Raw genomic sequence first — 22,398 nt, 5'->3', positions numbered from 1 at the left:
CGGAAGACTTTTACGGGCAGAGAGAACCAAACGGATATACTGAGACAGGTTTCGGAGTTGGATCGCACCCAGGAAAGACACGGCATCTTACAAGAGAAGTACGTTGCGAGATATGTGTTGCGAGAGTCCGGGACCGCATGACTGCTTACTAGGTTGCTACATATGCATTAGTATGTGTGGTTGAAGCTTTGCAGCATACCTGGATCGGACGTAGCCCCATCCGAGTGGAAATACACCTAAGAAATTGGTATTTCCATCTCCCCTGGATGTAACTCTTTATACAACTACATAAACTACCTGTTCGTACTTGGTGGGCATATGCAAGTATATCAACGACTTACCCGGGAGACCCCCTTTATCACTTATGGTATAAGTATGAGAATTTGTAACTCAGGCTACTCACCAACTACTAGGAACTCCATCTTGTAAACCATCATTGCATGCAAATGTCTCAAGATCGACTTGAAGAATTTGACGATGATGGTAGGTTTCAACCGTTTGGAGACGGGTCTATTTTCACGATGATTATTTCACGACGGTTATTTTACAAGTTAGATGTTGAAGTATATTGAGCTCGTAGCAAATCACATCCTAGCTGACGGTAGATATCGCACATCGTTGGTCACTAATGCGCTTCCGCCTGGCTGGGCGGGGTCCAGGTAAGCACTTGGCTCGGACTACAATGCAGGGTTGATACTCAACCTATATTGGTGGCAGCTTTCAGAATATCGTTGAATCTTCTTCGAAGTTCACGATATGCGAAGGTGTTCCCAAATTGCCTATCCACTTAACGGGGCTGCTGTGTCTCATGACAAACCCCTTGGCAGTGAGTTCCTTATGCCATTGCTTTGCATTATACCAGCAGCTTCACTTGCCCTGCTATCACCATGAAACACAGCATCCTCAAAGATCAAATCAATCTAAAGCAGACTTCCTCTCACACCTACACCATATCCTTCCACAAGGACTGGACCATAGGCCGGGTTTTACACGGGGGCTGCGTCGCCGCCGCTTTGCACCACGCCGCGGCGACCCATATCGCCACCGAGCCCAAGCTAGCAGCTAAGAACCAGCCGGACATCCTGACGCTGCATCTCGAGTTCCTCCGGCCCTGCGATGCCCGCGAGAGCACCATCGCCATCCGCGACCTCAAGGTTGGCGAGCGGACCAGCACGCTGCAGCTGGAGCTGTGGCAGGGCGAGAAGATGAAGGTGGTCGCGCTGGCGACGTCGATCAACATGGACCGCTCCAACGGTCCTACTCACCCCACGGCATGGGCCTTGCATCCGCCGCCCAAGCCCGTGCCTGATTTCGCCGCCGTGCTTGCTCACAGGCCCGACGAGCACTGGCTCCCCGCCCACTTCGCCGGGGACGTGATCCCCTTCACTCGTCGGATGCTAGTTCTGGACCCGCGAGACGGGTTCCCCGTCGACGGCATCTGCGACGCGTGGGCCACTTTCCTAGGCGACGAGCGCATGGACGCGACGTACCTGGCGCTGATGACGGACTACATCCCGTCGATGTCGGACACGCTGCTGCGCAACGGCGGGTTCTACGACGCGCGCGCGAACTTTGCCAAGGTGGACGAGTGGGCTATGGAGCATCCCGGGGTTCCGGCCGAGCTGACGAACTTTCTCAAAGATGCGGCGAAGTTGACGATATTCAATAACACGGTCACGTTGGATATCGAGTTCAAGCGGAGGCTCCCCGAGGAGGGGCTGCAGTGGGTTTTCACGAGACTGGCTAGTCGGATGATGGAGGATGGGAGGCTAGATGCGGAGGTGACGTTGTGCGACGAGAAGATGGATTTGGTGTGTGTGGCACGCCAGGTTATATTGGTTCTCGACGCAAAGAGGAAGTTCGGGGAGGCAAAGAGCTCTTTATGATGGGCATGCAACAGTGAATATTGAAGTATAATGTCAGGAGTCACTTTACTACCCTAGGTAGCTATAGGCCACATAGCTTATCTCAAGTTCAAACCTCCTACCCAGCCATCGACAGGCTATATAAAAGAAGAACAATTAACAAAGAACTCCAAACCGTATGTTTTCGAAGTACATCTGTTATATATCCAACTTAGCACATGCCGCTCATCCATCAGCTTCTACCAACACCTATAGGCCATAAGAGGATATGACAACCTGCACGATGCCTTGAGGATTAGATTGCCTTGAATGGTATGAAGTATTCACCGTATGAAGGTTCCGCAAGGGACCATAGGTGTTCAACAACATGAGCCGATAGCCATGCCCTCCATGGCATGTCGTCTTAAGGGTGTAACTACTAGGTAGTATGCATAGATACCTATACAAGCATGTAGATACTCCTACCATACACTTGATCCAAAATATAGTGGCAGTTAAGAAACAAGCTCCTCGATCGCCTGCATTCCCACCTGTCTCTCTCAACTCGATAGTGTAGTATCCCAGTGATTGTTTTCTCTTTATATATATCTCTCTCTTTCGCCGTCGTCACATGATTCCATTCCCTAGTACCCTCGTGAGCTTCACGGTTTCGGGATTGCCAACATTGCCAGCACAAGCCCTTAAGATCTGTCACCCATTTTGATCCGTCTTCAGTCCAGTTGACACACACTTAGGTACGTAACCTACCTACCTACTTGCTCGAGGTACCCCCTGAACAAGCTTTCGTCCATACAACAACGACAACGAATACGAAGACGAAGGGCATCGCCAAACCAGACAACCACCACCACCACCCACCATAATCACCAACAACAAACCGCAAAATGGCATGGATGCCCCCAGGCGTAGCAGAAGGAACCTACTTCACCGGCCAGCCCCTCGGGCCCCCACCGGGCCTCGTGCGCGTCCTGCCCCCCTCTTCAGCACCGCGCCCCTCCCCCTCCTACACCCACGCATCCTCTCAAACCCTGCCCCCCCGCGTTCTAACCAACGCCGACGTCTCCCTCTTCGGCGACATCGCCCCCATCATCGCCACCGGCCTCGACCCCGCCGGCCGCCCCGTGGTCCTCGACCTACAATGCCTGATCTGCGGCGACAGCCCCCTCGACGTGCCCGCGCACGTGCGGCCGCCGCACCACCAGCAGACCTACTACTCGTCCCCCCCTTCCACCCCCTCCCCCTCCCCCTCCCGCTCCTCCAGCCCCCTGTCCTCGTACTACTTCCGCCCGCCACCCCCCACCCAACTCGAAGACCTCGCCGTCCTCCCCTGCGGCCACTTCTGCGGCTCCTGGTGCCTCTCCCGCTGGTTCCGCTCGCGGCGCTCCTCCCGCCACCCCCCGGACTGCCCCTTCTGCCGCCGCCCCCTCCTCCACCCGAGATGCGGGCACGAGATCCGGACGGGGGGCTACGACGCGGCGCGGCCGCGGCGGCCGCAGCTGCCCTTGACCATTCCGGAGGGCGGGTTCGTGCGCGCGTACTGCGAGCCGTGCCGGCTGGACGCGCTGACGGTCGCCTTCGACGTCGTCGTGCACGAGATGTACCCCGCGGACGTGCCCGAGAGCGCGTTCACCGGCTTGCCGCGTGGGAGGGGGGGGGAGATGTTTGAGAGGTGGAGGGAGGAGCTGTGGGAGGAGTTGTGGGTTGCGTATCATCGGGCGCAGAGCAGGTTCTCTCATTGGTAGGTGGGCGAGAGGAGGATGTGGGAGGTGGAGTTGAAGAAGTGCTCATGATACCTAGCTAGCGAATGCGTCACTTTGGCATTGTAGGTGCGGCCCATCCGACTTTGTGCGGGTGTGTATGTTTTGGCGTTCAGGGGTAAGTCGATGACTTGGTTTGCACATACTGTTTTGTACCAAGCAGGTACTATGTTAATATATGTTCAAGTTATGTTTATAAAAATGAGAAAACAATGAATTAGTAAACTCCTGTGTTGTGCTCAAAGGTGAACTGCTTCTTGGTCAGAAGGGACACGACCTAATATTGGCTTCCTAGGTAGAATAACGCATCAAAGTGTCAACTGTATATATTATCAGTCCGATTCAATACTATAAAATCTGAATTCAACGAGCCTTGGTATCTTTTTCTCCCCAAGCCTATGATATAATACACCTATCCAGGCATATAAACCTTCCCAATCCCCAGACTCCGCGGCAGTATCCCCCTAGCGCACGCTTGTAAAGTGATAATAAACCAATGTCATGTTTTAACGCGCTTTTGAATCTTAAACAGTCCAAGTTGATCGAGGATTATACCTAGAACATGGCCCTTTCATATAACGAAAACCATAATAACAACGACCGTAATATACCAAGCGCTGGTTGGGTATCATACAAGCCTCCACCTTGTCCATAAATGACAGATACTTTTGACGAATCTGTATCACACAGAAACCTTCACACATCTTGTCACTATCACTGACTAGCAACATACCCATCACCGCTCATATCTTGGCAATGGCTCTGAACCTGTGGCACGCCCCGAAGGCCCGGCAATCTCGTGGTAAGAATCCGTTGCCTCGTAATCTTGATCATCGTGGAGCAGCGGAGCACTTGGCTCTGGAGTCTGCGATGAATTCGGAGGTGGCGCCGAAGGCTCTCCCCCATTAAAGTCTTCTGGGACTTCCGGAGGTGCGCTGGCTTCCTGAAGTAGCCGTTGCCGCTCAAGCTCTTGCTTATCATCGGCACGAGATGTGGAAGGGCCTGTTGGTGTCATGTCTGTGAGTGAAGGTGCTGACGGCTCCTCGCCAACATCATTAAGTTCTGGTAGGAATGTATAGGCATTAGGTTGGTAGACGCTATCAGTTGACTGTGCAGAAACCTCCGCCGGCGCAGAAAGCCGCGAGGGACCGGCTTCGGACTCGGAAGGATCTTGTGGCGGTGGCAGCGGCTGACTGGGCAAAAGTCTTTGTTCGGCCTGCCGTACACGCTCCTTTTCCGATAACTCGTTTTCTCGAGGCACTTCTGGTGGTGGTATATAGACTGGAGCATGGGGTTCATGGTCTTGAAAGTCATAATATGACGTTTGAGGAGATGCACCAGGGGGGAAACCATGAGGTGACCTTTCGGAATAACTCCCATCCACGCCTTCAAACTCGTTCCGCCATGTGTAAGCCAGCTCGGTATCTTCGACATTGGCACCCTCGGAAGCGGGTGGTTGTACCGTCAGCGTTGGGCGCACTACCGTTTTGCCCCGCGCGCGACTCGAATCCATAGTTCCAACCACAACTTCGAAGGGAACGGATATCACTCCCTTCTCACGTCTTAGATGATCGGTGTCGACTATAGTGCCATTCCAATTGGCAAGTCTCTTGATATCGTATGCCCCAGCTGTGGAAGCAGGACTGCCGCCCGAAACACCCAAAGCCCCCATCCTACTTGTCTGTTGCGATGTCCCCGTTGACTGGCCAGCGAGTTTCCCACCCAAATCCAAAACAACTTCAACATAATACTTGAAACTAATCAAACCCCCCGGGACAGTTCTTATGCTCGGAAACACATCCTCTGGAACTCTAACCGACGTCGTAATATTCGCCGTGAGAGTGGCGGGGTCTATAATCAGTGGCGCAACGGCCTGAGAAAGGTCCTTTCGAAAAACACTACAGGATCCAGCAGACGATAATGACAAACCCCCCAGACCAGTCCTCGACCTTGGAAAGTAATCTTCGCGCTCAAGCCTTTCGGCATCCTCTTTAGTTAGATCTGCCGTGAACAGAGATATCGGTGGTGAATAATCGACGCGACCTTGACGGTAGAGCGTGACAATAATGCCATGCATACTCTTCATACGACGGTTATGTTCGACATTGATCTTCACCGGTAGCATATCTCCAGGAAGACACCCTGCTTTTAGCAGCTCGACCGTAGCAGTGATCTCTCTGTCGTCGCTTCCCGATGCTCTGCTCGCAGCAACGGATTCAACGCTCGCATCAGCGCCCCTAGCACTATTAGAGCCACTATTGTTGCTTATGGCACTGTCGCCACTGATCTCGCTTTGTAGGTCGCCTATCAAATCGCTTCGCAAGGGACTTCGCGGCAAGTTGGTTCCACCTGGTGGTACTGTGGTTATCTCGCCAATACTTACAGAACTGCCGTTTGAATTTTCGTTGGCCCTCGTAGAATCCAGGTCTGATGTTTGTTCTTGTATTTCTATTGAAGTCGTGCCCCGCTTGGCGGAAGAATTCGGAAGCATCGGCTTCTTTCTCTTCTTCGGTCGTCTGCGCAAAGTCTGCATGCATACCTTTCGCTCTCGCGGAGGGACCAGCAGGCCTATATCTACCTTTTCGACGAGGGCTACTTTCGTTTCGCAACTAGAAGTCGCAGCTATGGAGGTTGGTCGGGTTAGGGTTGCTGTGACCATGTAGGATATGGTTCCTCTCTCGAACTATATTGAAGCTTGATATTAGTACGATTCTTACCCAATATGGCAACGTAGACGTACATCAATGCTACTGGGAAGTCCCTTGGAGGGAAATATCAGGTCGAATTCAAATTCGAACCTCATCGGTTTAAGCCTCCCTTCACCACAAAGGACTTGTTCATCCTGAAAGAGAGAGGCCAGGCCATTGCCAAAGTACCTGACGCTTCGATTCCGATCATGGGATATTACGGCGGGGTTGACGGGGCTAAGCTGCGCGCCAGCGCCAGCATGCTTGTAGACGCGTACAAAACCATGCAGCGCAACGGTCAAATGCGTTATACGAAACGGTTTTACAACGGAGAGGATGACGTGGCCTCGAACATGATCGCCAGCAGAGTATTGGCGATGAGGTTCTTGTAAACGAATGTGGAAATCGGCGAGGTTACGGGTTCGGGAACGAAGGGGGGATGTGAGTCGCGAGAATAACGAGGGTTTCGACGGTGGATCGTCGAGCGACAAGTTTTGCGGTTTGCCCGAGTCGGAACCCATCTATTCGACTAGTCTCGATTGACGGCGTGTTGTGCCTCACATGACACCACACGGGAATCCGTTCGTCTGCCGTCAATTCGAAATGGATATATGGGAATAAAGATCAAAATTCGAGGTCATTCGAGGTCATTCGAGGTCGAAGTTCGCGTGATAGCAATTCAGGAGGTAACTAAGACTCGGTCGCGGTCGCGGTCGGGCCGCGGTGGGCGACAAAACCGCGGAGAAGCCAAGACGGCAACGGTTAGGTCAAAGGACCCCTATTATGATTCCAACCTAAGGAAAGCAAGCGTTGCGGGTGCAAGGAAGAACTAAGAACTATATTTTTTTTTTTGGTCAGAATTGGCTTTGGGGAAGGTTCACCAAGATCTTGGGTGTTGCATGTGCCAAGCTGTGGGAGAGGCTTGGTAAGAAGAGAACTTGGGTTAAGAGACGACCGCCAAGAGATGACCTCCAGCTTTTTATGATTTATTATTAATAGGATTAATAGGTTAGATAGGTTAGATAGGTTAGTTGATAAGTAGCGTAGCGTCAAGGAATCAGAGAGTCAGGGATAAGGAGTGTGAGAAGCGTTAGGGTGCGGTTAGGCCCATGAAATTATGTACATTGTAGAGGGTTGGTTGGTTGATCGTGTCGTATCATTGATGTGTGTAAGTATGTAAGGGGAAGTGATATGTAGGTGATAGATACAGGTACAAATACAAATACAAATACAAATGAAAGATTAAAATGCTTTTCAGAAATTCAAACTTCATTCAGTGTTTCCAAGTTTCGAGTTTGCTTTGCTTACAATCAATTTTAGGATAATATTGCTGAATTAAATTGGACTTGACTTGACTTGACTCGACTCGACTCGACTCGACTCGCCGTTGGACCCTGAAAATACTGGAAAATACCTAGGGTAATTAACCAGGTATTACCTAGATAACCTTGGAAGTAGTTATTGTAGAATCGAAATTTATAAACTTCAAGGGAAAAGTTTAAAAGAATAGTTAAAGAAAAGAAAAAAAAATATTCAAACTTGAAAGAATCAAACCTCGGAAGATCTCCGTTTCGGTAAAGGAACAGGAACAGGAACCCTTCAAGGTTAATAAGTAATTTAGAAAGTGCATTGTACTTGGTAGTTACCTAAAAAAGAGTGACTGGAATCATTATGTAAGCTATGTCGGACTCGAAAACTTGCATTTGGTTCTGGTCATTTCAATGTTGGTGGTCACATGTGGTTGTAGGGACTGGCCGGTGCGGGTGGTTGCAGATACAATGATGGCCCATGGGTACGTCTATCCATCCCAGTTTCTTGGTATTGCTTGTATCAACAACACCCTTTTTGGGGGGTGCATAGTACACACATACATACCCTAGGTACTATGTAGGTACCTACATGTAGTAGGCATCAATGATGTACATAGCAGGCGAGATAGGGTATCCTTACCAACATGAACCTTTATTAATTCTATAATTCTATGATTCCACAATACATACTTCTACTATGTAGTTAGTACCTCCACTGTACAGTAGGTATCTCTAACCTAGTATAATCCCCCCAATACCTCTAACCAGTACATACACAGGTAACACCATGGTGGCTGTGGCTAGCTTCTCAGAATGATGCACAACACCTACTTTTAGGCGAGTACCAAATCGAGGTCAGTGCCATCATCACATAGTACTGGGTATGTGGTGAGAGGGAAAGGAAAAGAAAGGAAAGGCTCAACTCTCCCCTTCCTTCATCATGGGGTTACATCGGATGAGTGCCGTAGCTCCAAATTACGAAATACTTCTCTCTGTGCTCATGCCACAAACTCATGCCAGTCCGTAATTGTAATGGTCGTAATAGTAATAAAACCACGGTATGATGTACAAGCCACCCAAAGGAGGGGGGGAGAACGCAAGTCGGCACACTCAACAGAGGCGAACCCCCTCTCGTTGGCTAGCTACCCCAGGTATCTGATTACGTGTGTGTATACTGTGGAAGCGTTTCAGATACGGACCTGGTCCACCAGATAGACCTGTTGCTTGCGGATTTCGGATCTGTGGCATGGAAGACAGGTTCTGAACGTGTAAAGCCACGTAAGAGGTTGGTAGACCGTATCCTCATAGCTCGCTTGCCGGAGTCTGGAGTTATAATTCCTTCCAAGTCGCTGCGCTTTAAAGACGCATAAGCTAGGTACATAGACACCTACCTGCCTCCTGCCTCCTGCCTCCTGCCTCTATAATATGGATGTATGTACTGTATACCCCTAAGTAGATATAAGCAGCAAACGCCTCAGGGCCTGCCTGCCTGCCTGCCGCCTTCTTCAACCAGCCATGATCTCCAATCTTTCTCTCCTGCTCGCCCTATACGAAGACCTGCACATCATCAAATACATATGAAGCGAAGAATACGCAACCTTACTGTAAATCAGGTTCGACTGCATAGTATCTGCTAGCTCGAGGCTTAGACAGGTACTAAGTATGTGGGAGTGTAGCAATTGGGCTCGACCGTCCCAACGCCATCAGTCCGGTGTAATCCTTTACATGTAAGCAGCAATGATCTAATAAACTTGAACAAGCTTTCCGCTCCCAGTAGGGCTTAGCCTGTCGGCACCTAGCCGAAAGACACATTCGTCTCCCTAATGGACCCCGAGGTTCCAGGCCCAAGAAAATTATTATCACCAGTCACACTGCATACAATGGACCTTGTCAAGATGCGCGATACTACTGCATTGCTGCCTGCCTGTAGGAAGATTGTCGAAAGTGACAAAACGAGGGGAAAATGTCTGTGATTCTGAAAATGACGGAATCTCAGGAGGTGCCGCCGTACCGTATCGTACCTAGGTAGTAGTAAATGGACGAATCACAATAAACATGGATCATCATGAAGCTCCTTGTCCATATCTGGCTGGAAGTGCCTATTACATTATTCTCATTTATCCTCATTAGAGGGCATCTTATGCTAAGTTCGTATCAAAGGTACGTACGCAACCCAAACGCCGTCAATGTCCTGCCGTTAATGCCATGCCGCCAATGCCATGCCGCCTCCATGAAAGAACCGTTTTGTAAATGCAGATGGCTAATCCAGCGCCTCGCCGCTCAAGATGCTCTTCAGAATATCAGCACCGAGCCCTTCTATAGCTTGCTCCAACTCCTTCTCCCCAACACAGCTCGCAACCCTTCTTTCATCCGCCAATCCGGCCCCCGATGTAAATGCATTCTTCTTCCCTCTCCTGCTTGGTGTATGTAACATGGCGAAAGAACCCGTCTTTCCGTCGACAGCGGAGACCAGGGACAACGTCTCGAGACTGTCCATGACCTCTCGGAATTCCGAACTAGACAACGGATGTAGCACTGATTCTCGAGTGCATAGAAGACTATATGTCTCGTATAACGTCTTGATGCTTGGGGCGATGGTTCGCGACTTGGATGGCGTAGACAAGACCGATGAGGCTTGAGATGCCCTGTTTCGCTTTTCGAGGGCCATCAGAGAGCACAATCCTGCCTTCTGTTGCAAGTTCAAAGTCTTAAGTCGTTGATTTGTTCCGTTGCTAAAAGCGGCAGCAGTAATCTTGTTCAGATGCGCTATGCTCACGCGAGGTGCCGTTTCCGGTGTCAGGGCTTTCAACGATTCTGCTAACATCGCTGTTTCTGATGATCGTTTTGATGGCGAGGATTGGTTCATGTTCTCTCCCAAGGGTTTTCGGGACGGCGTAGCGAGGAGCATCTTCTCCTTGATATCAGCCTCGTGCTTCTGCTTCGTCTCCATCTCCACGAGGTCAATGGCTCTTCGGCAGATTTCGAAAGCTTTGCGCAAGTCGCCCGTTTGGCTTGATACCTTGCGAGAACAGAGTTCAATGGCCGCTGGGTGAATGAATGGGAGGGGACTGCCTTCTGGCACGAGGCTCCTTAGGCGTGTAGTGATTATTGTCTTGATTTGTGCTGCCGAGTATGGCAAGAACGGGAGGAGCTCTGGCTTTAGGTTGCGAGACTTGAGGCGTGGGAGAAATCGGTCCGTCAGGTCTAGTGCGTTCGCAATGCCAACTAGGACGAGGCGCGATGACTTCTGCATAGACCATTCAAATAGCTGGTATAGACTCTCGAGGTCCAGTGTGAGTATGTGATCAATCTCGTCTAGAACAACTAGGTAGACTTCTGCCGACTTTTTGCGCGGCACAAAGATTTTCTGGATTGTCGTTGCCACATCTCCGTCGGGTATATCTGTCTCGTCGCAAATTTGGTCCACAAGTGTTCCATAAAGGTCTTTGGACGATTTGATGCTCATACAGTTGACGTACACCTTCTTGACAACACCCGACTCGGCTAGCTCTTGTGTGACTTCGTTTACCATCGCACTCTTTCCCGTCCCTGGAGGTCCGCTGACATAGATGCATCCACTGGGTTGAGACTTCGAGCATCGCTGTAGAAATTCCTTAAGCTGTACGCGCTCGTTGTCTCGTCCAATCAATTGGCCAGGTTCAGCGCTTCGGGAGAAGAGTTGACGTGCGTGGTGATACACGGTTTGTATTGCGGTGGGTGTGAGAGGTGACTGCGGAAAAAGTCGCTTCGAGATTCTACCTGCTGACATGACCCGATGACGAGGGGTGACAGGTACTTTGGAAAGAGCATCTCGGAATCGAGGCGTACTCGGCGTAAGTGGTGTGTATGCTGCAGCAGGTTCGGTTAGACAATAATCTTTGTAAATGTGTTAAGAGAATATTCTTACTTTGTTTGCTACTATCTGCACTGTGGACTCGTTGAGAAGGGGATGTCTTGGCGACTGGTACCTCTGCGTCACTATCGCAATTGGATTGGTCACTGTTGACGGATTCCTCTGGGCTAACATTCTCATCGTTAAGGAGCTGCGAGCTGCGAGTTTGGCGTCTTGTTCGCTTTGTAGGCGTATCGGAGACATCTGGAGCCTCTAGCTTGGGGGTCAGTTCCTGTACTTTTCCTGTACTTTTGGCAATAATAAATAAATCATTGTTGTTCTTACCAATATCCTTTGTACTTCTAGTCCTCTTTCCGAGAGTAGATCGTACCATCTTGACTATTATTGCTGTTTCTGCTTATTGTGTTGGTTTTTGGGTTGATATTTCTTTTTGTCCAAGGTAAGCATGAAGTTGTAGTTGTAAAGATGTAAAGATGTAAAGGGAGAAGGTCAATGTGTAGAAAAAGTCAAGAGCTAAGAGCTAACTCTTAAAAAGTTGTAGAGACCAAATTAACCAGGAAACGACGCGGGTCCACCGAACGCGAGGAAGTCGCGTAAATTGATTTCAAGTGTTTCGACGCTAAGGCGTTCAATGCACGGAGCACAGTGACAAATGTTGAAAACCCCTGAGGCTTGAGCGCGTATACCTATGTAAGTACTCGCGTAGCGGTGGCTGATTGCAGTGGAGACCTGAGTGGCTTAAGTGGGACCTGAGTCGAAATTGTGGCGCAGGAAGTTCTCTAGCCTCCCCCACCTTTGACCTTGGAGTCTTGGAGAGTTGAAAGTCAAAAAAGGAACAAGGCGATCTCCGCACAGCTGGAATGCAACGTTAGTACCCAATCTAGGATGCCCTAGGTAGTAAATGGTCAGCTGCCGACGGCAACTTATCCAAATGCATTCATTTCCATTTATTCCTGACGATTGGTCTACCTTATTATTCATACAATGACATACATAGTATTAGTTATGTATCTACATAATCTATTCATCTTATTCATTGAATCGTCGAGTTGCCACCAAAAATAGGATCCCACTTTTGAAAGCACTTGGGCAATCATGATAATGATTCAGATGCATAAGTGCCATAAGATTATGTACTTTGTTAAACGTTTATCTATGTCACTTACCTATTAAATAAAAACATCCCTTATTAACTAACCCTTAACTCTACTACATAATACCTTGGATAACTCCTAAATGGGTACTGTCTGTCTATCTATCTATGTTGGCGCGTAGGACAGCTTTGACTTATGGATTTCCCGTCTTGACACCATCGATATGACGGACGATGGTAACACGGCATATAACAGCCGCATCGAGGGGCTTCGACAATATGAATTCCCCATGCTACAAGGCAAGCAGACCTTCAAGATATCTCTCTCTATCACATGATGTCTTGACTAACAAGCTCGACAGATGAGATTTATCTCGACCATGCCGGGACAACCCCATATGCCAAGTCTCTTATAGACAGATTCGCTGCGGATATGACGTCGAATCTATTTGGTAATCCGCATTCTGCTTCTTATTCTTCCCAGAACTCAACATCCCGGATCGAGGACGTTCGACTTCGGGTTTTGCAGTTCTTCAATGCGGATCCCTCCGAGTTCGATCTTGTTTTCGTTGCCAACGCCACCGCCGGTGTTAAGCTCGTAGCCGAGGCATTCCGAGGCGGCGCTCTTGGCTTCGATTATTTATATCATCAAGCATGTCACACTAGCTTGGTAGGTGTTCGGGAGGAAGCTGTCAATAATGTGTGTCTCGATGATGCTGCCGTAAACAAATGGCTAGGCGGGACCAGCCCAGCCGCCGAATTTGAGCAGCATGCCAGGCCAATTCTATTTTCCTATCCGGCCCAATCCAATATGGATGGTACCCGATTCCCTTTAGATTGGTCTAGCCAATTACGCAGAAGCCACCCGACGTTGGGCCGCCAGGTCTTCACGTTACTTGATGCTGCAGCATTTGTGGCAACATCACCTTTGGACTTGAGCAATTCAGAGGAAGCCCCCGATTTCATTGTGTTAAGCTTTTATAAAATCTTTGGTTTCCCTGATTTAGGGGGCCTGATTGTGAGACGCCAAGCGGCATCCATTTTCCAGTCTCGAAGATATTTCGGAGGCGGGACCGTTGATATGGTGGTTTGTCTCAGAGAGCAATGGCATGCCCCCAAAACGCAGACTTTACACGAGTCATTGGAAGATGGATCGCTACCAGTGCACAACATTGTTGCATTAGACTCGGCCCTCGATGTTCATCACCAATTATTCGGGACCATGAAAGATGTCTCACTTCATACCTCTTTCCTTACTCAAAGGCTGTATTCCGGGCTGGCTACCTTGAAACATGGCAATGGCCAGCCAGTGTCCATCATGTACTCCCAATCCCCACCAGCCTGTCGGGAGCTGATAGGGGGCCCCCTTGGTAATGGTCCAGTTGTCGCTTTCAACTTGCAAAATCATTTAGGGGGTTGGGTCAGCTTGGTCGAATTCGAGAAACTGGCGGTGCTGAAACGATTCCATGTTCGTACCGGAGGACTCTGCAATCCAGGCGGAATTGCGTCCTCTCTTGGTCTCGAGCCGTGGGAAATGAAGCAGAACTTCTCCGCAGGTTATCGCTGCGGGACTGAAAATGACATTATGAAAGGAAGACCAACGGGAGTAATCCGAGTGAGTCTAGGTGCCATGAGCACAATTTCAGATGTGAACAAGTTCATTACCTTTATTATTGAATTCTACCAGACCAAAGATGTCCCTCAACCAACACCACTTATTACGATTCCTACTCGCCACGATCTATCAGATCTATATGTAGAGAGCATTACAGTATATCCAATCAAAAGTTGCGGTGGATTTCGCATTCCCAATGGAGCAAAGTGGGAAGTTAGGGCAGAAGGGCTAGCTTGGGATCGAGAATGGTGTCTGGTGCACCGTGGAACTGGCCAGGCACTAAGTCAAAAGCGACATCCACGTATGGCTCTCATCAGACCAACCATTGACTTTTCCAGTGGACAATTAAGAGTCTCGTGGCGTGGGCCATCTTTGGGACAAGGCATATCTGAGGTAGAAGTACCTTTATCGGCGAATCCAGGCCTATTTCAAGCAAGCATGACGTCCAAATCGATGGCTTCTAGGGTCTGTGGTGAGGAGATATCTGCTCAGATTTATACCTCTAGCAAGGTGAATGACTTCTTTTCAAATATTCTCGGAGTGTCATGCGCACTAGCCCGCTTCCCTCCAGGTGGGATGGGGAAGAGCATGAGGCATGCCAAAGCACACTTGCAAAAGCATCAAAAGGTCAATAGGAGGGCACATTTTCAGATGCCTTGCCAATACCCGGGTATGGATACTCCTCCGGACTCGGATTCAGAATCTGAGCGACAACGAATCCTGTTGTCGAATGAAAGTCCCATTCTTGCGATCAGCCGATCCAGCCTCGAGGCCTTGAATAGTGAAATAACTAAACAAGGAGGAAAGGCAGCTTCTCCGGAAGTATTCCGTGCTAATATCGTTGTCGGTTCGCCACTAACAGAAGTGTCATCACATGCTTATTCAGAAGATCATTGGTCTAGTCTACGGATCGGACAGCAAAATTTCAAAATGCTAGGTTCCTGTCGAAGGTGTCATATGATCTGCATAGACCAGGAAACGGCAGAAAAGAGTGAGGAACCATTTATTACCTTGACTAAGACGAGGAGGTTTGATGGAAAGGTGTTCTTTGGTACACACATGTGCCATACACCCTTATCAGACACTAGTACCAGAGAGACTCAGTTTCCCACTATCATGGTGGGAGAAAAGGTGCATGTAGATCCTTTATAGGGAGCATAAATATGACTACTTACCAATGATGTACTCCCACATAACTACCTAGCACATGGCTGATATCTATGGACGTGTTGTGAAGAAATACTCTTGTAGATACTACTATGCAAGTATTTGCATTCGTGGATGCTTACATAGCCCGGCATCTATGTAGGCTTGTGAACGTATTTGTACGCGCATTCTTTGCCTCCGTGACACGTACCAGGTAACTAAGTCATAGACATCAACCATACAGTCATAAGTAGGTATAGATGTGTGATGTTTATTTATAGGTCGTGAATTGTTGCCTGTCATGTCTTGTGCACTACCAGGTAATACATACATCTATCTATCTAGGTAGGTACTCAGGTATGCCTTTTTGTTATATAGCATTCACACCATGTGCTTAAGGTATACCTCTATTAGAGATTGAATCTCATCCATTGTTTTGCCCCTGCCTATGAGTAGGTTCGAGTGATTACATAGGTAGTTTTTGGTAGGTAGATTCCCCCCAAAACAGCCCCTGAGGTCACTATAAAAGTACGAGATAAAATAGGGGCAAGGAGCCCAGTCGATATATGCCTACTGCCTCGAAACTATACACTCATATATACATACCTGTAATGATTACCATACCAATTCGATCCCTTGGCTTTATTTACATATCTACCTATCTACCTAGGTAGTAAGTAAACATGGACACCTTACCCACTACCAAAACAACACCCAAATAAGAGTGCGATCCAAATACGTGACTCACTTTCATCAATTTCATCACTCCACGTTAAACAAACACCCATCATGTATATCCATGATGGGGTATTCTACCCAAACAGTTTCTTCAGCAAGCTTCCCATGTGCTTAGATATTACACGTACTTCTTCATCCCATCTTCATTATATCCTTCCCTACAGCCACAGCACAACACGCGCTCGTGTCAGCTCCCTCGTCATGTCCTCAACTTCACTCACTACTCATTTACTGATTCACAACACCGAGTGATTCATAAATGATCACCATCCCAATCCAAGTGAGTTCGTACAGCATCCATCATCGACTGGGGCTGTTCCGGTCAGTCATCGGGAATCTCAACACCATGACAAATGCCGAGTGAACGAATAGCTTACGACACTACACACTGTACCTATCTACGGTATCAGTCCTATTTCTCTTGTCACAAGACACAAATCAATACGTCGTATCATTTCTTTCGATCACAGCTTGTCACAGACCCGGAGCCTTCTGGAAGCCGTGCTAGCGTTGACTTCACCAACCCTATTGGCATTAACTACTGCTACAGGTGCCTCAACTGCTTGATGAATTATCTAGATGGTAAGCCATTACTATGGCAATCGCAAAAACAGCCACGTCCCCTAGCCATCATATACTGACTAAATAAAATATCGCAGGATCCGACAAAGCTCGCAGAAATCCTGCAATTGAGCCTAGGGCTCCTGGAAGGGCTCACTTTCGAGTCTCATATCGAGCTATCTGAAGTTCCAGGAGATGCTCTTGCGCTTTTTTCACAGGCAATCAGCTTTGAGAGTACCCCAGAGTTGGCTCGAACCTCAATTGCCGATTTCATGTGTCCTATCTTTCTCACCTGCCACAAAAACGAGGATGCGTACCGCCGGTTTAGAGGCGACGGAGCATTCTATTATCTGATCCTGTCTGAGTTGGACGCGGAGCACCCTGCCTCACCAATGTCACCAGCTGCTATCGCGCAGCTCGTTTCTCTGTTCGTCGGTGCTCGCCGTCGGTATCTGGCGGGCTCGTCACATACAAGAGGCAGGACAAATCTAACCGTCACGATTGATCCCTTCATTACCATTATAGACAGCGTTGATGCCTCCTTACCACCGAGGTACCATCCCAGCCTAAAGCCGCCCCGTGGGGCCCGGACCGGACGGGCATGGCCACCCGCACACTTCAGTAACCTCGACGTCGCGATTATGGGGGAGAGCGAAACTCGCAAGGAGCTCTTCGGCGTCAATCATGAGAGCATCAGCAACAAACCAGAGGTGTATCCGCATGATCAAGATGGTCCTTTGGAGGTCCGCAAGTACCTCTGTCGGCTCGCGTTGACAAGAACGACTCCGGGTTCTGACGTCTCCCTGTTCCTGGCTCCCGTGGCATTCACATCAAGCAAGGAGCGACAGGAATGGTATCAGCCCACTGGTCACAAGTCGCGGTACTATGCTACTGTCGACGAGTTTCTCAGCTACGCAGCCGAAGAGTTCAAGAACAGAGCCGACGGTGCAAAGCGTCACGTCATAGGTCTGCTGACCCCATGGTTCTTCGACGTCGGCCAGGTCGCGGACATGGCCGTCGAAAGACGAGCATCAAGCTATATGGCGTGGCAAGGGCGCTGCTTCAGGGCCGGCATGATGCTGGCTCTGACTAGGCATGGGCGTGCCGGTGCCAATTCGACTTACGAGCTGGTGCTCTTCCAGCCGAAGATTCCTCAGTACGTCAACGCGGCGGAGCCGAAGAGCCGGAGATCAGAGCAGGAGACGTGGATAGGAGAGCTCCTTGAAAAGCTAGACGATCAGTTTCGAGTAACCCGGGGCTGGGTCGGGGGCAAGGCATTGGCACACGTTGAGAAGCGCAGCAGTCGTCGCGTCTCGCCCGACTCCGTCGAAGTCTCGTGCGAGATCATAGAAGAGCTCATGATCGACGTGGGCACGCTCCCCACCAACAAGACAGAGTTTCTCGACAGGGGTTTCCAGGAAATGGACCGGTACTCTAGTTCTTAGGACACAACTTGGATGGTTTGCGGGCTGGCGAGTGCCCAAGCCCCGAAGAGAGTGGATTCAATCCCATGGGGGGAGGAAACTCTTAGGTACATGTCACTGACATAGTGTTGTATCTTGGCTTCACTTAGAGATCTACCATGGACCGGAGAAAACGCTGATCCCCGGGATTGCTTCATTATACTGTCCTGTGCTGATACGGAAGCTGACATGAGAGGACTCTTCAAATTGGGCCGTGGCTGGTTTTACCGGAAGTACATATCAGAGTAGACCTTCCCTCTCCAAGGAAAAGCGTTGGTGTTATACGCAAGCCGACGACTATGATAAGGATTAGGGAGCCATTAGGGAGTTTCGCCCCAGCAGACGAGATGACTGAGAAACAAAAGGAAGAGTGGTACTCGCCGTCGAATCACTCGTGCTTGCGGTCGCTGCAACTTACAGAACTAGCGAGGCGATTATGGCAAAGTTGTGGCTGAGTGCAGCATCGCGGGTGTCCCAAGCACCGTAAGCAGGCCTGCGAGCCGGAGCAGTGACTACACAGAACAGCATGGCGAAGCGTCTACGGGCCGTGGGCAGCTAAGCAACCTCCCTCATCGGGGAGGTTGCCTTGAAGTTTCTGCATGTGCGCGTTTGGTGCGGTCTTCTTCTCTAGATGAGCATAACATTACATCGTGGACTACATACTAGAATGACAAACTCGGACGCGCGTCTTGATCAACAGATACCGTGGTTTCTTTGGTGCTTAAAGAAAGTTCTTTCAACCTATTTGCCGCCCCTCGACTGTCCAAGGATACAGCCACACTGAACCGAGAGTGAGGCGCTCTGAAAATCGTTGATATTGGCGGGTTTGATTATTTTATCAGATTGCCTTGACAAACAGAGACAACCAACAGAGGTCATCCGATTCCTATAGGATCAAATCATATGTGGTTTTAACGGATAAATCGTTTTCCTTGATCGACAGACGTCGTCGTTAATACGTCCTCCTTACCATCGATTACCTTTGGTGAAGACTTCGATGGTCTCCTTATACTGATACTCGACGATTCGATCGCCTGACCTTTTCCCCCCTCATTTTCATCGAGGGCGGTGTCGACGACCTTGGGTTGAACATTTCGTCCTGTCGGTTTTCGACCGTTCGTGGGGATCTAAGGCGTATCAAGAAGATAGCTCAGCCCACGAACCTATGCGATCTCGAAACATATATGGGGATGACCGGATTTTTGCGGCGATACATCGCATGGTACAATCAGAAGGGCAAGCCCCTACAAAAGCGTAAAACCGAACTAATCGCAACCAAACGGAAGAGTATCATCAAGGGCGTACCAAAGACGCCAACAGCCAGGAAGCGCTGGGCAAAGAGCGTAGCCTTCGAACCCAATGCGGCAGACAAGGAAGGCTTCAGACTTCTGCAAGCCCAGCTGACAGACCCCATCTACCTACCTAATACAGTGGAACTATGGTATGACAACCTTCTTCAAGATAGACGCCTCACTGGACCGAAAAAAGAAAAAAGAGAAGAGAACTAGTAGCTACAGCATCGAACACGCTTCATTCCCAGGTCCACCTTTTCATCTTTTGCAGCTCCTTCCACAGTGCCCAACATATACCACGTCGTGGAGCTTATGACGGATCCGTTTGTTTTGCAGCCCTTGAATACTTGGAAGTTGCACGTATCACGCCAATATAATGTCCGCAACGGTTGGAGAAGGAAAGCCTAGGGAACTCATCTTTTATCGATGTCGACAGGTTTTGTTTTGATAGGGCTGATGGTTAATCTGAGAGAGAGGATATGTCACTCTACTTGGGATGGGATACTGCCTATATATCGCCACGGCCTCGTCGGGAGGACCAGATTGAAGATAAGGCTAGAACTAGAACACCTGTGAACATGGCCTAATTATGAAAGTTTTCTGTGAATGGCAATGTGATAAGAAACATTAAGCAAGCATGTGTACAGTATGATAGTGGACCTTTGTGAATATGAATAACTACATGAAGTGTAATGGATCACGGGTTTAGGGGTTAAGGGGATAGGGGTTAGATCATCGGGGCTCGGAGAAATGGTTTTCCTAAAAGAAAGTAGCCTAGGTTAGTTAGTCACTTTGTAATTCATTTCAAGTTAACAATTTGCACATGTAACCGGGGTACCTAGTACCTTGGGATGCTCGGGCAGCCGGGCTAGTAGGTACGGTATCTAATGTACGGTACCTAATCTATTACCTTCCATCTTTTTGTCCCTTCAATCTTCAATTGTTCCAATTGTTCCAACATTCCAACATTCCAACTTAGTTCCACCTCTCACAACTCCTAAACGACAAACTTCATCCCGAATCAACGCACGCAGACGACTCTGTCAAATTTTCGATATTTTCGATATTTTCGATATTTTCGATACACTACAAAAAACACAATAGTCATGTAACCAAACTTTACGCTACATACCTACCTGAATAGGTAGTTATGTAAAATTCGGCGACTTATCTCACCTAGCGACCTAGCGACCTAGCGACCTACCGGTGTCTACCACTTCCCACCATAATGCCTTATCGTCATTAGCCCCTCTGTCTTGGGGGCATGTCCTCGGAGCATAGTTCATAATTCGAAGTCTAGGTGGGCTCAACAATCATGCGTCTCACTTTTAGAAATCGACCATCAGTGTGTAAGTTTCCTTCAATGCTAACTTGGCCTTCTTGTGTTGTATTGCTACCTACTTAGCATACAACCTAGCATATGTACATATATATATATGAAGCTGACGGGTTCTTTCAGCCGTGAACTCTCGGATACTTCCTTAATTGAAGTGATATGCTTCGCACTCCACTCTTCGCACCTCCCCCTCGGTTCGTGCTTCGATAAGACTTACAAAATGGCTTGAGCTGTCCCATTCTTTCTCGTCGGCCTCGTCGGCATATCCATCGCCGTGTCGTCCTGGGCAGGACGTTAAAAGGCCCAAATTTGTGGATTTCTCAAGAGGGTTCACACGACTGGTCCTAGGCATTGACGTAATGGTAAAAGGCCTGCTAATAGCCATTGGACTCAGCCTGGTTTGGTCTGGGGCGGGACAAGGAAGGCTATGGGTGGTGTTGCGTTTCGCAACAGCCTCACGCATGTACGGCACCCACGGAATGCATGAGCATAATGAATTGTTTGCATGATTCTTTGGATTTCCGGCATACTATAGAATTGGATATGGCGTTCCTCGTCATGTACGGTGAGCATTGCCTTACCTAGGCAGACATATAGTACCTTCTGCACCGGGATTTGCGCTGACTGGCTGTGTCTAGTAAATTAGTGTACGATCTATCTAGAGGGCTTCTAGTTCGGTCAAGTTTATAGATTCGGGCACGCAAGGCACAACGGTAACGACATGGTACCATCGGCGATCTTGTATAGGAATGGTCATGGAACGGCAACTTGGTTTCTTCTACGAGTAAGCATTCGAGGCGTTTTCCAAGGTCTAGGTAGCATTTTAGGCGCCAATGTTTTGTAAGTCTGTCTAATAGACTGCATCATCTTTTCGACACACCAACTAACATATCCAAAGCGGCCAGATAGTCCTATGATCGTCGTCCTAGGCAAGACGATAAACGGCCTTATTCCGACGAATCCACGGATAAGTCTAATAGACTCTAATCAATGATTAGGTTGATTAGATGATTGGAGAAGCAAGAGGGTTAGAAGGAGCCTCGCTCAGCACTTCACTCTACGCTTCACTCTACAAGGCATCGGGCAAGATCGATATTTGATCCCCGAGTGCAACGAACAAAGTGCAGTTTTGTAATTCCATCGACGTCATGGTTTCTGCATCTTGAGAGGACTATCATAGGCTGCATCACCATTCCAGCATCAGATCGCGACTTGATGCTGGAGGGCCTAAAGGCGTCTCGATTTCTGCGCTCGTGGTTACGGCAGTTACGAATATGACCATGCTTGTACTAGTCAGATTCACGGCCCAGCCACCGAAGCTGGTAGACGGCAATTCTAGGAATTAATTTTTTTTTCTTTGTTTGTGCCCTCTCGTAAGGACTCGGGGAAATGTCCCGAGTGCCTATTTGTTCGAAAGTTTTTGGCAATCGAGCTGATCGTATACAAGCAAGATGCATCGGCAATCTGCTTCGCCATCTTGTGGCGACCCCTTGGGCTAATTCGCCAGCATAGGGCTGTTGGCCTGTTGGCCGATTTAGGCTTCGGTGTGGTCGCATGTACCTCCATGTGCTTGGGTTCTTTCTGAAGGAGAGAAGCGCGATAGTAAGAGCGTCATGCCGGAAGCGAGGGTGGATTACCGACTTATTCTTCTTCCTAAGGGAAGGGGACCAACTTGACAACTA

General features: G+C 49.0%; 7 protein-coding genes across 7 annotated transcripts; 5 read left to right on the top strand and 2 right to left on the bottom strand.

The window, feature by feature from the left end:
- The first annotated feature begins 296 nt into the window (after positions 1 to 296).
- Positions 297 to 2,110, top strand: GGS25DRAFT_469608 (thioesterase family protein). Its single transcript, XM_049259163.1, has 2 exons — positions 297 to 659; positions 718 to 2,110. Exon 2 carries the CDS (start codon positions 888 to 890, stop codon positions 1,884 to 1,886), a length of 999 nt encoding a protein of 332 aa, XP_049121259.1. The 5' UTR covers positions 297 to 659; positions 718 to 887; the 3' UTR covers positions 1,887 to 2,110.
- Positions 2,111 to 2,541: 431 nt separating this feature from the next.
- Positions 2,542 to 3,982, top strand: GGS25DRAFT_527056 (uncharacterized protein). The gene has a single exon (XM_049265059.1). The coding sequence runs from the start codon at positions 2,750 to 2,752 to the stop codon at positions 3,605 to 3,607; it is 858 nt and encodes a 285-aa protein (XP_049121258.1). The 5' UTR covers positions 2,542 to 2,749; the 3' UTR covers positions 3,608 to 3,982.
- Positions 3,983 to 7,227, bottom strand: GGS25DRAFT_25463 (uncharacterized protein). The gene is made up of 2 exons (XM_049257218.1): positions 6,363 to 7,227; positions 3,983 to 6,305 (listed from the first exon to the last, which is right to left on the bottom strand). Exons 1-2 carry the CDS (start codon positions 6,828 to 6,830, stop codon positions 4,359 to 4,361), a joined length of 2,415 nt encoding a protein of 804 aa, XP_049121257.1. The 5' UTR covers positions 6,831 to 7,227; the 3' UTR covers positions 3,983 to 4,358.
- Positions 7,228 to 9,470: 2,243 nt separating this feature from the next.
- On the bottom strand, positions 9,471 to 12,118 carry GGS25DRAFT_469599 (cell division control protein Cdc6). Its single transcript, XM_049259162.1, has 3 exons — positions 11,797 to 12,118; positions 11,527 to 11,724; positions 9,471 to 11,468 (listed from the first exon to the last, which is right to left on the bottom strand). The coding sequence occupies exons 1-3, from the start codon at positions 11,843 to 11,845 to the stop codon at positions 9,880 to 9,882; spliced, it is 1,836 nt and encodes a 611-aa protein (XP_049121256.1). The 5' UTR covers positions 11,846 to 12,118; the 3' UTR covers positions 9,471 to 9,879.
- A 351-nt stretch (positions 12,119 to 12,469) lies between these two features.
- Positions 12,470 to 15,442, top strand: GGS25DRAFT_469598 (PLP-dependent transferase). Its single transcript, XM_049259161.1, has 2 exons — positions 12,470 to 12,865; positions 12,928 to 15,442. Exons 1-2 carry the CDS (start codon positions 12,790 to 12,792, stop codon positions 15,330 to 15,332), a joined length of 2,481 nt encoding a protein of 826 aa, XP_049121255.1. The 5' UTR covers positions 12,470 to 12,789; the 3' UTR covers positions 15,333 to 15,442.
- A 2,204-nt stretch (positions 15,443 to 17,646) lies between these two features.
- Positions 17,647 to 18,228, top strand: GGS25DRAFT_469596 (uncharacterized protein). The gene has a single exon (XM_049259160.1). The coding sequence runs from the start codon at positions 17,666 to 17,668 to the stop codon at positions 18,068 to 18,070; it is 405 nt and encodes a 134-aa protein (XP_049121254.1). The 5' UTR covers positions 17,647 to 17,665; the 3' UTR covers positions 18,071 to 18,228.
- Positions 18,229 to 18,626: 398 nt separating this feature from the next.
- On the top strand, positions 18,627 to 20,040 carry GGS25DRAFT_469595 (uncharacterized protein). The gene has a single exon (XM_049259159.1). It carries the CDS (start codon positions 19,273 to 19,275, stop codon positions 19,594 to 19,596), a length of 324 nt encoding a protein of 107 aa, XP_049121253.1. The 5' UTR covers positions 18,627 to 19,272; the 3' UTR covers positions 19,597 to 20,040.
- Positions 20,041 to 22,398: the final 2,358 nt, after the last annotated feature.

Source organism: Hypoxylon fragiforme (assembly GCF_022984875.1).
Source record: "Hypoxylon fragiforme strain CBS 206.31 chromosome Unknown GGS25scaffold_1, whole genome shotgun sequence".
NCBI classification, from domain to species: Eukaryota; Fungi; Ascomycota; class Sordariomycetes; order Xylariales; family Hypoxylaceae; genus Hypoxylon; species Hypoxylon fragiforme.
The sequence above is the reverse complement of the archived record's forward strand: the minus strand, read 5'-3'. Positions and strand labels throughout refer to the sequence as shown.